We start from the raw sequence: 18,674 nt of genomic DNA, 5'->3' as shown, positions 1-18,674 counted from the left end.
ATAACCTTATCTGATGTGTATACGCTCCGGCTGGGATCCCATATCGTATACGCTCCGGCCGGGATCCCATACGGGGCCACAAATAACTGATAACTGACAACTGAATTCCGGCCTCAGAAAGCCCTGTCAGTTCACACAGTGAAGCAAGCAGTTCCGGCCGCTTGCTTCACTGTGTGCTATGGGAAGCTCTGATGCGGGCGCGCGCTGATGCGCCTGCATCAGAGCTCTGCGGCCGGACGTATCATCCGGCCGGTACTTAAGTACCGGCCCCGATGATCCGGGCACAGACTGGCCGTTCCGTGACCCGGCCATGGTCGCGGAACGGCTGGTCTGTTACGTTGTGTGAACATAGCCTTATGCTAGAAATGGGCATAAGGAGACCCATGAAAGTAGTAAGTAGATTCTCAAGCTACACCGGCCAATAAGCCTATAGGGTAGAAATCATTGTATGACATACACAATCATAGCATGTAAACCCACAAAAGGTCTCCATTGTGCCCATTACTGATGTTTTCTGTCTGACGCTCAGAATGTAGTCAGCTGTAGATGAAACACTGCCTGATCTTATACAAAGTACTGGTGGATATTCAGGAATATGTGGCTCATGCACAGGTTTAGTACATGAAATCATTGCAGACAGTGTTTTCTGCCGTGACGTTTTACTACATTCGTCTATTAGGTTACTACCAGTATAATCCATTCATTCTTCCCGCACAAGAGCTGCATCTTTATGAATGAGTACTAGTGTGTCCGTGACTCTTATACTTATCCGGGCCTCAGCTTACAATGATACGTGCATGTGAGGAGTAAGTGTATGCTATATTTAGTGATGTGTGATGATGTGACCATCAGTCATAGTATACCGTAGGTCTGACTCACATCTTTTGTCAGTAATAACTTGTTCTGTAATACAGTATTCTATTCTCAGCATTCTCATAAGGGCCATCTCTTATAGTGAGTATATTTTCTGTAACTACCCATGTAAAATCACTCTCTTCTAATGTATGTTGTAAGAGAACTCAAGTTTTATTATGATTGTATAATTATAAAAATATATATCCTCTATAGCTTCTGTACAGTGACACCCTTTGTGTATTCCCCTGAGATGCGGAGAAATTCTTAGCCTTGGAATTCGTATACTGGCTAGTTCACACACATTACTGTATAGAGTGCTACCATGTAGGAGATTTATCAGACGTGGTGTAAAGTGAAACTGGCTCAGTTGCCCCTAGCGACCAAACAGATCAATCACAGACTCTTTGGAAAATTAAAGGTGGAATCTGATTGGTTGCTAGGTGCAACTGAGCGAGTTTTACTTTACACCATGCTTGATAAATATCCCCCACTGTGTTTCTCCAAAAATAAGCCCTACCCCCAAAATAAGCCCTAGGCCTTATTTTTTAGAGAAAAGAAATATAAGACCCAGTCTTATTTTCGAAGAAACCCTATAGTTGTTAATGTATAAATAGACTTTTTTTTTTTTTTTTTTTTACAATACTATATTTTTATTTGTAAGTAAATATTCAAAGCATTTCCGTAGGTTAACCCATAGCAGCAAATCCGCACCAGAAGCACTTTGTTCCTATCTGCATTCTGCTCATCAGGCTGGGGGCTTTAAAGTCTGCTCCGCTTCGTGCTGTTCCTCCCTAGGTGCTGGGAAAAGACGCATCCAGTCCTGGGAAACTTCCATATTTTCCCAGTACCCAGGGAGGAGCAGCACGGAGCGGAGCAGACTTCAAAGCCCGCAGCCTGATAAGCAGAATGCAGATAGGAATGAAGTGATTTGCTTTGTTCCTACTGTAGATTCACTCATCTAATGCTAATGTTAGGGGCGAAAAACCTGACCAGATGCTCCCCCCGGGCAGTTAACCCCATAGACGCTGCAGCCCTGATTCAGCTCCACCGTCCCCCGCCCGCCCCAATCTAGCTCCCCTCGTGTTTCTCCCTTGCCTGGTCCGGCTCTATCCCTCCCCCCCCCCCCCGATTCAGCTCCCCTCCCCCCCCCCCCTTTTAACGATCGGGTCCCTGCACTGATTGTTTAAATCAACATCAACTTGTCTTTCACAAATATTTTGGCACCGCAAGGCCTCTGTGACATGATATAATGGCTAAAAAAAACGGAAATAAAAAAAGGCCCCAAAATTCCCCAGGTCCCTGTCATGTCTGCGGCCTGTGGTTGAGTCAGGGGACGCACTGCGGCCACATATAGGGGATTTATAGAAACACTGGAATAAGGGGAATAAATAGTGAGTTCCATTTCTCAGTTAGTAGTTGCTGTGTTAGAGACAAAAATGAATTAAAATGGAATATCTGCCAAAAAAATGAAAATTTAAAATTTCTCCTCCAACTTGCTTAAATGTTTGTGCAACACCTAAAGTTTAAATAAACTTATGAAATGTTAATTTAAATAATTTGAGGGGAGCAGTTTTTACAGTGGAGGGATTTATGGGGGTAACAAACATACAGGCCCCACAAATCCACTTTAGAACTGAACTGGTCCCTAAAAAAGTCAGAATTTGACATTTTCCTGAAAATTTTAAAATTGCTGCAAAATTTCGAAGCCCTCTAATGTCCTAACAAGTAAAAAGGACGTTCACCAAATGATGTCACCATAAAGAAGACATGTTGTAGATGTTGCAGTAATAATTAGTTCATGTGGCATGACTATCTTTCTTAGGAAAAAAGAATTTTGAATATAAAGGATTGTAAAATTTTCTAATTTTTGCGCAAATGTTGTGTATCAACCAAACTATACCTTAAACATAAAGAGGAATATGCCAAGAAAAAACAATCTCAGAATAACCGTGATAGTCAAAAGCATTGCAGAGTTATCACTACATAAAGAGAGACAGGTCAGCAGGGCCGTATTAAAGGGAGGGCACAAGGGGCACGTGCCTAGGGGCCTCCACCACTAGGGGGCCTCCACCAGCCCAAACCCAGAAGTGGTGTCTGGGAGCCAGTCCCACGCACAAAAAGCATGTGGAAACCCTACCTGGACACAGCACTGGCCACACTGCATGCTGTCCATGTAGGGAGGGAGGTGTAGGGTTAATCCTGTGTAAGCATCTCCCTCCCGGCAGGCTCAGCCCCCCCCCCTTCCCCCGGTGGGTCTTTGAATGGATTCTTCCTGTCAAGCTTCCAGGTGCCTGTCTCCTGCCGAGGTCCTCACTTCCCCTTGCCCCTCCCCCTCACTGATGAGAGGACTGCGTGGGACCTTAGCAAGGAAACCTGATGTCTCCAGCAGGGATGTGACATCATGGAGCATGCTGGAGCATCTGTCACAGATGCTCCATATTAGGCTCCTCACTCTGGTACCATCCTCATCTCTCTATAAACTGCACATCTGTATTGGCCCCATTACGCCCTTATTTAGTGTTTAGGCTGAGTCTATGTGACCCCCCTTATGTTGCCCCTATATAGATGCCCCCTCTGCAAAGCAGATAAAAAGAAAAAAAAACACACAACTCACCTAACAACTCGCTCCCCCGTCGCAGCTCTCTTGTCCTCTCATCTCCCTGTGGGTGTCACAAGGAATCCTGGGCAGCGCAGGCAGTCCCGTCCTATCCCTTCTCAGCGCAGTTACCAGAGAGCTCAGTGTGCAATGGTGGCGGGGACTCCCAGCACAGGGAGCGCATGTTAGCGACGTTCCCTGTGCCGGAAGTACCAACTCCGGCGTCACCGAGCCTGCGCTGCCCGGGAATCCAAGGGACACCCGCACCACTTACCGGACTCCAAACAACTGCAGCACCAGGGAGGCCTGCTCGGCCGCCAGGTGCTGCAGGTATTGTCGCTCCGGGGCACGGGCCCCCTGATGCGGCGGGGCCCTGTAGCAGCCGCTACGACTTCTACATCGGTAGTTCCGCACTTGATTAACACTTCAGTATAAGCAGACTTACTTGGGCCTTTAAAGCGACTCTGTACCCAAAATCAGCCTCCACCTAACTGCTTGTACCTTTGGATAGCTGCTTTTAATCCAAGATCTGTCCTGGGGTCTGTTTGGCAGATGATGCAGTCATTGTCCTAAAAAACAGATTTGTGTCAAATTGGCGTGGCCTAGAGTGTCTGTGGATTAGACTTTCATTGCCCCTCCATCCCTCCTCCCCACCCTGTTCACCATGAGGATTTTTTTTTCTGTTCATCACCTTTCTGAACACTGGACAGGTGCCTTAACCATCGAGCACCTGTGCAGTGTTCAGACAGGTGATGAATAGGAAAAATGCTACCTGGGGCATTCCTAATGATGAAGAGGGGGGGGGGGGGAGGGACGGAGAGGCAGTGCAAGTCTAATCCACAGACACTCTAGGCCACGCCAATTTGACACAGGGCTGTGAGTTTAAAAAAATTTTTTAGGACAATAACTGCATCCCCTGCCGAACGGACCCCAGGACAGATCTTGGATTAAAAGCAGCTATCCAAAAGTACAGGCGGTTTGTGGGGGGCAGACTGTGGATACAGAGTCGCTTTAATTTAACAAAGTGTCTGCTATTCAGTGAACACGCTAGTAGCACACACAGGTCAGCATGTTTAGATAATTGTTGAGTATAATGGCATTATACATATGCCTACCTCCTATATAACATATACAGCTTTGTTCTTGGCATAAGAAGATAGGATATGTCGGAGGTCCTAAATATTCAAAATCTCCTTCCGCTTTTCTTCACCTGGCCTGAATAAGAACAATAATTTATGTTTCTAATTATATGATCATGTGTGATAGCCTTCATAAATCTCTCTCTGTAATTACCTTATTCACTGGGACAGCATCAGCAGATCTGGGTCATCTGGCAGCTGCATGCAACTCTCGTGAAATGTTCTACTTACCTCCATTGTGATATAAATGTGATGCTTTTTATAAACGTTTACAGATATGTGTTCTAATTATATATTATATTATATATTATGAGGCCGCTTAAATGTCAAATAAAGCTAAAGCTATGCAGTGATTTTGGCTGCGACTCACAAAGCCAAAGATTAATAAAAGTGAATTTGGTCTTGTTGTCACAACCACAACAAGATGGATCTGACTAGTTGCCAGGGGCGTCGCTAGGCTTAAATGTCCAGGGCCCAAGCCCCAAAACTTTTTGCCTCTGGCTGGCACTGCAACTGGGGGGGGGGGGGTTGGCTTTAATAAGGTGGGGGAGCCAGCAACTGGAGCCTTACCGTAGGGGGTGTGGGGGCCACGGCTCTGGGGCCAGTGGTCAGGCGGTTTGGAGGGGGGGGGGGGGGTGAGTGATGCCGGGGCCTTGCATCCATGTTCTGGCATACAGGAGCTTTCCAGAGATCAGATCCCCCTCACCTGGATCTCATGGATATGGCTGAACCTGTCCCTCCTAAACAAACCTGCTCTTATTCTTCTGGAGAGACGGGTTCAGACACTTCCACGAGAACCAGGTTAGGGGGCTCTGATCTCTGGAACGTTCCTATATATCAGATCGGTGCACGTCTCCTACAGGGGGCGCCCAATGACGTGATTTCATCGTACGCTGCCTGTAGAAGACCTGCACACTCTGCCAGAGATTGTAGGACGATGAAGAGGCTTGCCAGTGCTGGAACGGAGGACAGGTGAGTGGGATGTTTATTATTTTTTATTTGGCAGACTTGTGTGAACGTAGACTAAACTGAACACAAAGCCGATGAAGAGGCTTGCCAGTGCTGGAACGGAGGACAGGTGAGTGGGATGTTTATTATTTTTTATTTATGCAAAAGAACACTGCAGAGACACCATCACATGTCTCGACGTCAGTGAACTAGCCAGACCTTCCCTCCGGGAAGGAACAACCAAGCCAAAGCGTTCTCCAGTCAAGGAAACCACCTCAGCAAGGTATCCATCCACAGACAGCCGTTTCGGGGTTTTTGCCCCTCATCAGTGTGGAGTAGGTTTCTGGCTAGTGGGAGCAATGACTAGTAAGTGTATGCAAAAGGACGCTGGTTGACCTCAGGGAGATCAACCAAAACACCGCAGAGACGCCATCACGTGTCTCAACGTCAGTGTATTCTAGAACATTGCCCCCTGGGAAATCGAATATGCAAAAGAACACTGCAGAGACACCATCACATGTCTCGACGTCAGTGAACTAGCCAGACCTTCCCTCCGGGAAGGAACAACCAAGCCAAAGCGTTCTCCAGTCAAGGAAACCACCTCAGCAAGGTATCCATCCACAGACAGCCGTTTCGGGGTTTTTGCCCCTCATCAGTGTGGAGTAGGTTTCTGGCTAGTGGGAGCAATGACTAGTAAGTGCATGCAAAAGGACGCTGGTTGACCTCAGGGAGATCAACCAAAACACCGCAGAGACGCCATCACGTGTCTCAACGTCAGTGTATTCTAGAACATTGCCCCCTGGGAAATCGAATATGCAAAAGAACACTGCAGAGACACCATCACATGTCTCGACGTCAGTGAACTAGCCAGACCTTCCCTCCGGGAAGGAACAACCAAGCCAAAGCGTTCTCCAGTCAAGGAAACCACCTCAGCAAGGTATCCATCCACAGACAGCCGTTTCGGGGTCTTTGCCCCTCATCAGTGTGGAGTAGGTTTCTGGCTAGTGGGAGCAATGACTAGTAAGTGCATGCAAAAGGACGCTGGTTGACCTCAGGGAGATCAACCAAAACACCGCAGAGACACCATCACGTGTCTCAACGTCAGTGTATTCTAGAACATTGCCCCCTGGGAAATCGAATATGCAAAAGAACACTGCAGAGACACCATCACATGTCTCGACGTCAGTGAACTAGCCAGACCTTCCCTCCGGGAAGGAACAACCAAGCCAAAGCGTTCTCCAGTCAAGGAAACCACCTCAGCAAGGTATCCATCCACAGACAGCCGTTTCGGGGTTTTTGCCCCTCATCAGTGTGGAGTAGGTTTCTGGCTAGTGGGAGCAATGACTAGTAAGTGCATGCAAAAGGACGCTGGTTGACCTCAGGGAGATCAACCAAAACACCGCAGAGACACCATCACGTGTCTCAACGTCAGTGTATTCTAGAACATTGCCCCCTGGGAAATCGAATATGCAAAAGAACACTGCAGAGACACCATCACATGTCTCGACGTCAGTGAACTAGCCAGACCTTCCCTCCGGGAAGGAACAACCAAGCCAAAGCGTTCTCCAGTCAAGGAAACCACCTCAGCAAGGTATTATTTTTTATTTGGCATACATGTGTGAACGTAGACTAAACTGAACACAAAGCCAGTGTTGCTTTAATTGGCCACAGGAGTGCTGGTTATATGTTTTTTGTCTTTGAATAATATTTTTTTTACTTTGCCCAGACCAGGGGCAATTCTTTGGGGGTTGCCCGAGGGTAGGGAGTAGTTTAACTAGACTAGTTAAAATATACTAGATGCGTCCAGTGGGGGGATTAAAAGAGTCTGTCAGGTTCGTACCAGGTACAGAACTGCAGACACAGGCAGATAGGTGCTAGGGAGATTTTTTTGTCTTTGCTGATGGCCATTTGCAAAGTTATAAAACTGCATTTTTCCTCAGAAGCTGAAGTGCCACAGCTATCTGCTTGTAGTATTTTCCTTAGAATCTAAAGTGCTACACCTATCTGCAGCTCTACCTGGCAGGGACCTGGCAGATTTCCTTTAAGTATAATACTAGGGGCATTCTGGAAGGGGGTTAACTACAATACTATGGGCATCCTGGCAGTGGAGGGGGTTAACTACAATATTTATTTAACCACCATGATGGAGCGGTACCAAAACATCTGCATAAATATGGCACCAATGAAAACTAGAGATTGTGACGCAAGTATTAAGACCCAAAATAAAAGCGCTATGGAAGGCGAGGAGCAAAAAAACAAAAATGAAAAAATGAAAATTTGCCTGGTCCCTAAGGACAAAATCCACAGTGTGCTCAAGGGGTTAAACATACTGATTTTGTGTCAAACCTTTTATTGAGCAAGATGCAACTCTTGGGTCCTGTGCCCCTGATGTTGTAGGACCCTAGCAACGCAACTGTTGGTCACTATGGGAATCTACTCCACTGCTCCTCTGCAGTAAGTCTCCCCCAATATTTATTTAATTTACAAATAAAAATACACAAAATGAACCCCAAGGAAAAAAAAAATCAATACTTTACACAGGTGAATAGATAATATTCTCATAGGCATAAAGAGAACTCACCACACACCAGGTTGCCACAACAAACAGATATTCTCATTCTCAAAAATATTTGCCACAAGCAGTCATTGCATAAATCAGAACATTTTGATACTTGTACTATCTCATAAACCAGTACAGTTTTATGTATATGTATGTTTATATATATACTGTAATATATGTTATACCAGTTAGCACATAGAGTTAAGTAATAAAGCTTTGTTTCCCTGGAGCCACCACAGTAGAAAGCTTTATTTTATGATTTAAAGGGAATATGATTTAAAGGGGGGGGGGGGGGGGGGGGGTTGTACTGAAACTTTAATTTTTTTGCCAATCAGTCACTAATTTTGATTGTAATTCTTTAAATTTCTGTTTCTGTACATTATTGTGGAGACAGCTATATTGTTTGAGCTTCTGCCCTGTAAACAGCATTTAGAAATATGCTTTACAGCAGGGAGCAATACACTGGATGGGTGTTGTTGACTTCTATGGAAAATGTTTCTAGGCATGCTCTGTGATATGTGACAGGAGCCTTCAACTTAATATTCTTCAACTTAATATTCTATGCTCAGGGCTGCACTATAGTCACTTGGTATTTACGCTTTAACTCTACAGCTGTGCAGAGAAGCATGATTCCAATGTTGCTCTAGCAAAGTTCGGTGGCAAGATGCTGCAAATAGAGATAAGCGAGTTTACAGTACAAACAAAGTGAATCACTTCATTAGCTCAGCAATCCGCTCATCAGCCGTCTGCCTTTAAAGTCTGTGCCATTCTGTACGGCTCCACTCCAGGTGCCTGGAAAATCTGGATCCAGTCCAGGGAAACTTCTGCCAGGACTGGATCCAGCCTTACCAGGCACCTGGGGCCGAGCAGCACGGACTTCAAAGGCATCTAACTGATTACACTTTAAGGCTGGGTTCACACTACGTATATTTCAGTCAGTATTGTGGTCCTCATATTGCAACCAAAACCAGGAGTGGATTAAAAACACAGAAAAGATCTGTTCACACAATGGTGAAATTGAGTGGATGGCCGCCATATAACGGTAAATAACTGCCATTATTTTAATATAACAGCCATTGTTTTAAAATAACAGCAAATATTTGCCATTAATTGGCGGCCATCCACTCAATTTCAACATTGTGTGAACAGATCCTTTCTGTGTTTTTAATCCACTCCTGGTTTTGGTTGCAATATGAGGACCACAATACTGACTGAAATATACCTAGTGTGAACCCAGCCTAAGAAAAGAATAGGATGGTGTTCAGTTGTGGCTAGACATACTGTATACTTTAGGCCAGAGAGCAAACAATGAAGAGGTCTGTAGTCTTTGTTTGTATGCTGTATATATTATGTATATAATATATATTTTTGCTTTTATGCTTTTTCTTCAGCTAAAATTAAATGGAAACTTTTATAGTATTGGAAATGTGACTCTTTTGGCTCCTGACTGCTCACCAAAGTTCTATGTGGTTTATTGCATATCATTACTTTTATTAATATCATTAATAAAAGTATCATTGATGAATATCATTATTATTTAATATAGAAATAAAACAAAAGAAGCAAATGACCTCCAAAATAAACTTCAGAGATTGGAATTGGATAAAGACGCCATAATACTGAGGTGTGTATATCTGTGCGTGTTTAATGTTAGAAATAACACAGCCTGAACGCAATCCAGCTCAGCATGAAAGGTCATATACATAAAAAATGAATGAAAACCCAACATACTTGGCTACACTAGGCTCTTTTCAGAGTGCATTGCATACTGTCCAGCTTAAGTATATACCAAAGATATTTCTCTAATGCAAGCCCAGAGGGAGACGATTGGGTGTCTTTTGTCATGAAAAGGCTCCAACATTAAAAATATATTGAGCAGTATACACATTTACTGCATGCTTTTGTATGGAATACCCCCTCCCTATACAGTAAATAAAATGACAACCCCAACATATACCGACGCATGAAAGCCTTGGTAGGGTAACAGGCTAGAGTAATTCAAGATTCAACTTATATTGAACCCAACATAAAAATGGTTGCATGGTCCTTTGTATTCCCTATTAGTAATGTGTCCTACTCTTAAAGCGTAACTGTCATATTTTTTTTATTGCAGAAATCAGTAGTATAAGTGATTTTAAGAAACTCTGTAATAGGTTTCATTAGCCAAAAAAGCCTCCTTCTGTACTCAAGAAGCAATCTCCCAGCCTCCCCCCCTGACTTCTTATCTGTGCATTATCAGGCAAACACGTCTTCATCAGAGAGAAGCCAGTGAAGACGGGCTCTGCTCTCTCCATTCTATCCTTATGGAGGGGGGAGGGGCCGAGGGAGATGAGGGAGCAGGAAGAGGTGACATGAAGGTCAGCTGTTTGTAGACTGTCTGGGCACCTAAAACGCAGGATTCTGGGGTCAGAAAGGTCAGTGCTTATCTATGAACTTACTGAGAGAAGATTGCAGGATGTTGTGCTTTGCAAGACTGCTCCGTGCTCAGTCACTCCTAACAGCCCCTCCCCTCTCCATAGCCACATAATGGACACAGAAATCCTGCTTCTTCTGAAGTGAGGGGAGAGGCTGGGAGATTGCTTTTTCAGTCCAGAAGGAAACTCTTTTGGTTTATAAAACCTATTACAGAGTTTCTTAAAATCGCTTGTACTGTTGATATTTAATGTTTTCAAAACAATTACCCTGAAATGACAGTTACGCTTTAAAGGGGAACTATCAGCAGGTAAGACAATGCTAATAGCTCCCTACTGTGCAGGAGGCGCCGAGGATGAAGGTATGCCTCATACCTTCATCTAGCGATCACCCGGGCAACCCCCCCCCCCCCCCCCGAAGCTCCCCATGCCCCCCCTGGCTCTCACTGGCTCGCTGCCGATGCGTGTTATAGCGCCTGCAGTGAGCGGGGAAGAAGGAGCAAGCGAGGGCTGTTAGCGCTCATTTGGTCCTCAACATCGCTCCGTGTAATACGGGCTTAAGTGCGCAGAAATGGCACCGAGGATAAAGAGAAGAGACATACACACTTCTGTGGCATGTGAGCTGCAAAATGGCCATCAGCAATACTATGGTTTATCTCCCTATCACTTACTCACCTTTGTTTGCAGCTCCATACCTGATAAGGAGCTGACAGATTCTCTTCATAGAGGACCTGTGGTTAGTATTAAAAAAAGGTTTCTTTTTATATAGTTTTGTGGCCTCTAGAGCCCTGATTCCAAGGCAGTTTCAATTTATTTATTTTTTTGCTACGCCCCTGCACCCCACCCGTTCCCAAGGTATAGGGGTCTGTACTTTTCAGTGAATGTTTCGGTAGGTGGGGTCGAGAACTTTATTTTACAAAGGAATGTGAATTCTAGGCTCAGGGGAATGTGAGCCAAATTCAAGCCGCCTCAGCCTCATACGTACATGTAGGGTTCAATAAAGTAATACAGTGTTGGAATCAAGACACCTGAAGCTACAAAATAGTATTCACCAAAAAAATGGGGAAGTCAGAGAATATTCATGCAAAGAAATAGTAGGGTGAATGTGCAAAATGTTCCCATTGCACATTTTTAGGCTATGTTCACACAACGTATGAGAACGGCCATTCCGTGACCCGGTATTTAAGTACTGGCCGGATGATCTTTTGGCCACAGGGTTCTGATGCGGGGGCATCAGCGCGCGGCCGCATCAGAGCTTCCCATAGCACACAATGAAGCAAGTATAGTCTGTTCCTAGGTTTGGCTTCAAATCTTTAGCAGATAATCTGTCGTCAGATCTGTTGGTGTAATAGGGCCCTTAGGCTATGGTCACACTACGTAAAAGCCATCAGCAACAACGGCCATACTTTTAGCGGGGGTCAGATCTGTTGGTGTAATAGGGCCTTTAGTCTGATCACCGCCATATGAACTCATTTGATAGAACTAAATGGCTGGTGACTGCAGGTGGGATGTATTTCTGCCATCCCTTTGATTTTATATTCATTTTTCTTTAATCTTTTAGGCTTACAAAGGATCTAAAGGAAAACAATGAGACAGTGATGGATTCGCAACAGAAATGCACACAGTTACAGGAAGAGATCACAGAAATGAGAAGGACGGGAGAAAATTACAGCAGGAGAATTCGCCATTTAGAAGAAGAGCTGGAAACAATGAAGAAAATGTTAAAGCAGTCGGAGGAAGAAGTAGTTAATATGAAACAGGAAAGGTGCTTAGTGTTATTATACAAGGTCACGTCTAGCACATAGCCAGAATTTTGCCTTATAGACTTTACATGCATACCTACCTTTTTTTTTACTTAGGTAATATGGATTTTTTTCTGTTTTAATGCAGTAGTTTTTTTTAAGGTGGCAGTAGTAGCCAATGACATAACTGCATGCTGAGTTTTGCAGAAATCTGACATGTCCATGTGGTGCCTTAATATTTTTTTTTTACGAGACTTTAAGGCATGTTCTTTAAACAGTCTTTACCAGCAGCCCTGTTTCCTGGCCAGATACGGCGGCTGATATGGACCACTAGTTTGCATTTTACTACATAGAAAATGGAGTCTACTTTTTTCCCCTTTTCAATGAGAGTGGGTCTATTGTTCTATATACATTATGCACTGGTATTCTAATATATTTGAAAACATATGAACATATTTTTATTTGGGAATGTATGAGTTTATTTTTACATTTTAGAAAATACAGAAGAATGAGAGAGGGTTATGGAGCAGGTCACCTTTGTATTAGCCCATTGGCCAAAGTAATGTCATAGTTCCTTTTCTCTATAGCCACAATATGGTTCTCATTCCTCTGCTGTAAACCTCTCTTAGTAACATTAGAGGAATTGCCACCACATAATATGTTGCTTTCAGCTGCCTTTTTCTTTTTTAGAGAACTGCAGATTGTTTCCTATCAGAACAGAATTGAAGAGCTACAGGAAGCTCTTAAACAAAGGATGCTGAGTGAGGACAGCTGGGAAACGAAGGTAATAGCCCTTCTTTTATAGGTGTTTGAGAGCTTTCACATAGACTAACTCACTTAGTTGTCATATCCTAGGCTGCCCTGCGTAACTGCTATTCATAATGCAAGAAGCTCCTGTGGCATCACAGTCATCCTTTCACTAATAGACAAACACCCTTTAGCATTTGCCTGGCAAGAGAGCGGAACAGTTCATATTTACAATAAGGAGGCGTTGTAAAGTTCATATGTTCATAATGCATATTACAGCCAGTATAAAGTTATACTGCTGGAAATTTAACCATTTTGCCATCAAGAGTTTTAGACATTTTGCGTCTCTTGTGGTCTTAAAGTCACAAAATAAAGGTACAACTCATACCAATATATTTTCTTTTTATGAAAATGCCACCGAGTACTTTATTCTCATATGCACCTTCATGCAATTTTGTGTTTGTGTAAATTTTCTAAAAGTGTGACCCAGGCAGAAAGTTTTATACACCACATCTCCTAAAAATAAAATTACACGTGTGGCCCTCCAGCTGGTGCAGAACTACAATTCCCATCATGCCTGGACAGCTAAAGCTTTTACTGTCCGGACATAATGGAAATTGTAGTTGTGCAATAGCTGAAGGGCTACGAATTTGACACCCTTGGTCTACGTGCACATATCTTTATAAATCCACCAGAACTGGAGAGACCACAAATCTGGTTTTAAGTTGTTAAGAACAGAAAAAGGTAACAAGCTATAAAATACAGGGATTACACACCATGAAAAGTAAGTGTACCCTGTGTATTTCTTGATGACAACAGACATGTTCACCTTCATGTAAGTTTGTGTGTAAACCTCTGCTTGAAGTTTTGAGTTTTAATAACAAAACCATTGTTAAGATAAAAGATGAAGGTGTGCAATGTTCATATATACCACAGCAATCTACATCAACAAGAGCTTACACTCTAAGAAATGCTGAATCACAGGCCATGTAATATATAGCTTTAACCACAAATGTGCTAAAAATATATGCTGCATATTGCACACATCCACTGTGCACAGTGTGCCATGTATAAAAATACAACTAGATAAGGAACACACACAACCGCTTTCATGCAGCTTTACATAAATAGGTATTATGTGTAAACTCTGCATGAAAATTCTAATTTGCAACAACTCAAAATATACTGTTCAAAAAATGTAAGATAACATGAGGTTCTATATACTGAACATGTCTTTCTTCACATTTGTGTGTGCATTAAAGGGGACCTGAAAGCAGGTTAACCTGCGGTTATTTTCCCATAGCACACAGGACACTGAGAATCAAGGTCGTTTCCTGCGTTCATCCTCAGCACTGCATTTAGCAAATTTTCACTTTACTGAGTATGTAAATTGGGGGTAGGACTACCTCTCCTCATGAATATTCACCCAGAGCTGTTGCAGATGGAAGACAGTGATTAAGGAGCGCTCAAGTGCTTATGGTGCTGGTGCCCAGCAGTGCCGAGTGTCATTGTAGTGGCACTGACTCACACCAGGCAGATGGAGAAATCTAAAGGACTTTGACTGAGACAAGGTTGGCCGCTCTGTGGTCTGCTGCTCAGATTGTTGTAAGAATTATGCCTATTATGCCCGTGCCTGTTTGGACCTTGGTGCAGTCCTCAGCTCGTTGTATGTGGACGAATCTGCACACTAATTTTCCCCTTTTTTTCTGAGTCTGCACACTAAGTCATGGTATTGTGTTTGTATTCTATGTTTTATTTGCACTTCTCTAAACATTGTCTGAACACAGCTCTACTCCTTCTGGTCTACTGATTGAATTCTTACCACACCCATCTCTGCCCTGTTAGTTCTCTCTGCCCACTTAAGTTTTCCTTGGTCTTGCTTAGGTTATTGACATCTGGTTTCTCCATTCACTCTTGCTGTGTCTGTTTCTGTATTCCAATTATGTCGTAGACCAGGTCCTTGACCTAATAAAGTGTATTAGTGCCCTGATATCCATGTTGGCTATTAGACTAGTTTTCTAGAGTGCAAGTGTTTCCATATACGTTCCTGTATTGTTACCTGGATTTCCCTGATTTCGCCTCTGTTAGTTTACTATTCATTTGGATTGTGTTTTTGTACTTTGCTGTCCATTTGGTTTGACCTTGGCCTGTTAATTACCCCTTTTATCTAAGTTTGTCGTGTCTTTGTTCCGTATTATCACCTCATTGCAAGTAGAGACTGTCTCCGTGGTCCTCAGCAGTCGCCTAGAACTGTTTAGGCAAGTAGGTAGGGTCAGCTGGTGAAAGCAGATTAGGGCTCACTGTCTGTGTCCTTCTCAGGCTATATCCTACCCATGGTCGTGTCAACAATATTGCAGCCATGCTTAGAGGCTCTGGATAAATCCATACTGAGAGACTGGTACAGCTTTACTTGCCTAGGTGAGACAGGCTAATGGTAGGCAATAGGCATCCACAGTGGCATGGAACAACAACAGTCCGTTTTGGCATAAGCCAACTGGTTTACCCAGTGGAGTATCACATAGTCCCCTATCCCAGTAAAGGTGAGGGAGCATTAACTTTACTGCAATTGCCTTGACCTACTTCAGATTACTCCCAAAGGCAGTAGTTCTGACAATAGATTAGTTATAAAGTTATAGTTGGGAATTGCAGTTTCCTAATATCAATTTTCAAATTTCCTATATCAATGTTCATGCTAAAGTTTATCATGTAAAGCTGCAGTCGTTTGTGTCCCTCCCCCCCCCCTTCCTTGCCTCTGGTGTTCTGTTGTTTCATGTTGCTGCACCTGGTACACTTGTTGTTTGCATATGGGCATACTTCACGTTCGTACACAAATTATGAGACAAAGAATTAGTGATGTCCGTCATTGCTTATTGCACTCACAATTGTTTGCCATCACCTGCCCTAGAGGACACAATGACTGTTCAGTGGCTTATCAGAAATCACAAACACTCCCGTCTTATGTGCAATGCCAGGTGACAATTTGTTTTGTTAATTACATTGGCATTAATATTTTTGTATAAAACTCATTTTGGGGAAAAATGCAGCTGAAGTTTTTATTGCACATCTTTACTTAAAATAGCAGTTATAAATGCAGGCATACATTTTAAAGCCTGGTGCCTGAACAGTCACCAATCAATCCACTATTAAAGGAGATGCACTTTTGGCCGCACTTTATTACTCCTGCCTTCCCTTCCTCCCCAACTTGATGTTTACATTTGTGTCTTGGTATCTACGCTCTATGGTTGTTTTGCACAATAGGATTTTTTTTATTGCACTTGCACTTTGTGTATAAGTGACATTATAATATTTGTGGTATAGTTCATTTATATATTTGTATCATGTTTCACAATTATTATGTACCAGTGAGCATTATTATTTATATGTGAATTTTGGAGGTGATTATATGTGAGGAGGGGGTTTGCACTATTGAGCATACCTGTGTTTAGATAAGCCCATGGCCTGATTAGATTTCTCATCAGGTTTCATGGCTTACCTTTTTTGTGCAGTGCTGAAATATAAGCTTTTTTCTTAAACTGGAAATGAGGTTTAAGTGCCCAGAGGGCATACCCTGGCACGTCAAAAGTTCAAGAGTAGCCAATCTTTTCTTCACCGGTAGCAATGTTTTGTCCTCTTGTCAATAGGCTGTGTTCCCTTTTCACTGAAAGTAAACCAGTCAGCGGCTCTCAAGGGGTAAAAATAGGGTCATTGCTATTAAGGGCATCACATTAGATTTTATGGCATACCTTTTTTCACCTGTAGTCTGTTCCAGACTCAATAATCATTTTCCTTGATATGTAAATAATATTAAGTTACATAGTCAGTATGGTTGAAAGAAGACACATGTCCATCAAGTTTAACCAAGGAGGAGGTGTATGAAGGGAAGAGGGATGGATGATGGGTAGATTTTATAAGTTGTCTAAACCTGTTTTGAAGCCTTCTGCTGTTTTTGCTGTGACCAGATCCTGGGGTAGACTGTTCCACAGATTCACTGTTCTCATGGTGAAGAAGGTCTCAGAGAACATTGCCCAGAACCACAAGAGCCCAGGGTTAACCAAGTAATCTCATCTTCTTCATCACCCTCTGCCTGCTAGAATCTACCCACTCACCTCTGTTTGTGTAACACCGCAAGGTGGCACCCAGCAGCATCCTGGTACGTAACCCCAGTGTTATTGTCTGGTCCCACTCCTGCTCACCACCTTGCTCCTCTGCTGCACTCTATGTTGGTTCCTGGTCTACTTTTCTCCCCCAGCATCCTTGTGTCACTCAGTGTCTGATTTTTTTCTTTCCGGACACTGCTGCAATGTCACCTTTGTCAAAGGTGTGTACTTGTGCTTCTGCTGATATTCTGTCCAGACCACTGCCTGTTTTTGGACTATGTTTGCCTGTCTGACCCCCATCTGCCTCTCCTGTTGCCGACATGGATTGCCTGCCTCTGAAGCTGCCTGCCCTGGTACTTCCTCTATGTGGTTGCTGTCTCATCTCTGGTACTGTGCTGACTCTCTTGTTTACAACCTGGCTTACTAACTATATTTACATGGCCTGTTCTCCAGTGTCTCGCACTGGCATTGTCTGACCCTTCAAGACCAATCGCTACTCACACCTGGATCATGCTTGTGGAGCAACCTGGTGTCTTCTATCCACAAAAGTCCAGCTACCACATCCTGGAGTGGGATAAAGGTAACGACTTAGAGGGCACTCAGACTCCACTCTGTGGTATGCCCCAAAGCCAAACCGTTTAAGTAGCACAGCAGGTGCAAATCTGTTGCTTGTTACATATTGACAACCAGTAAGTTGTCTTCTTCTCTTCTCTCTATTAAATATTTTGCAAGAGAGTTTCCTGGTCAGAAAACCAAAAATAACCATATCACCCATTCTGATTGCACCATCACATACAAGTGAATGGGGCTGCATATCCAGGCAGTGTGATATGCAGTTTAACATAGTGTTTCCTGGTGGTTACTGGTATTTGCTGTGTAGCCCTAGCCTAGTAGAGCTCACCAGCAGTAGTCATTTTTAGCACTACATTATCTGTGATATCAGACACACAGCAGAACAAACTCATTGACTCATTTTGATAATATAAGACCACCTAAGTTTCCTCATACACATTTAAGCATCACGCCAACTTTTCTTACTCATAATATTGAGAACACATCCCTCTTAGGGTATTAATAATGAAAACTATGTTTTGTGTATTATTAATGTCTGAGATGCATTATCCTTGACTGGTCTGTTATCATGAGAAAAACACATCTTAGACAGTGTAAACCTAGAGTAGTCTGAAGATGCTCTCACGATGGATGATACATTTGCCAAAGTAGGTTTGCCGGTCTGGCCTTGTGTAGATGAGCAGGTACTCCAGCCTTTGTTCCTGCAGGTACTTTCCGTGGTTTGCTTTGTTATCAGCTACTTCTGAATCATCCTTGCATGGATCTAAAAGGATAGCACTGAAGACTGGTCCTATTCTATACCTCCATGTGCCACCAGTTTTATATGGGTGTCTTTTCTTATACATTTAGGGTCCTATTACACTGAGCGATTTTTAACGTTAACCTGAAATCGTTCACCATATTACACAGAATGATAATCGTTAGTTGCGATCGTTACTATGAGCGTTTATTCCCTCTGATCCCAGAAAAACAATGAACAATGTGCAATTACACTGAACGATTAGTG

General features: G+C 43.3%; 1 protein-coding gene across 3 annotated transcripts in view; it reads left to right on the top strand.

Moving 5' to 3' along the window:
• LEKR1 (leucine, glutamate and lysine rich 1) overlaps positions 1 to 18,674 on the top strand; it is a 122,879-nt gene that overhangs the window by 87,144 nt on the left and 17,061 nt on the right. For all 3 annotated transcript variants that reach the window (XM_069975295.1, XM_069975293.1, XM_069975296.1), the window contains 3 exons: positions 9,645 to 9,722; positions 12,071 to 12,274; positions 12,942 to 13,035. In XM_069975295.1, coding sequence (XP_069831396.1) covers positions 9,645 to 9,722; positions 12,071 to 12,274; positions 12,942 to 13,035 — 376 coding nt within the window. The remainder of the gene's footprint in view (positions 1 to 9,644; positions 9,723 to 12,070; positions 12,275 to 12,941; positions 13,036 to 18,674) is intronic.

Source organism: Dendropsophus ebraccatus, chromosome 6, assembly GCF_027789765.1.
Source record: "Dendropsophus ebraccatus isolate aDenEbr1 chromosome 6, aDenEbr1.pat, whole genome shotgun sequence".
Classification (NCBI taxonomy): domain Eukaryota; kingdom Metazoa; phylum Chordata; class Amphibia; order Anura; family Hylidae; genus Dendropsophus; species Dendropsophus ebraccatus.
The sequence above is the reverse complement of the archived record's forward strand: the minus strand, read 5'-3'. Positions and strand labels throughout refer to the sequence as shown.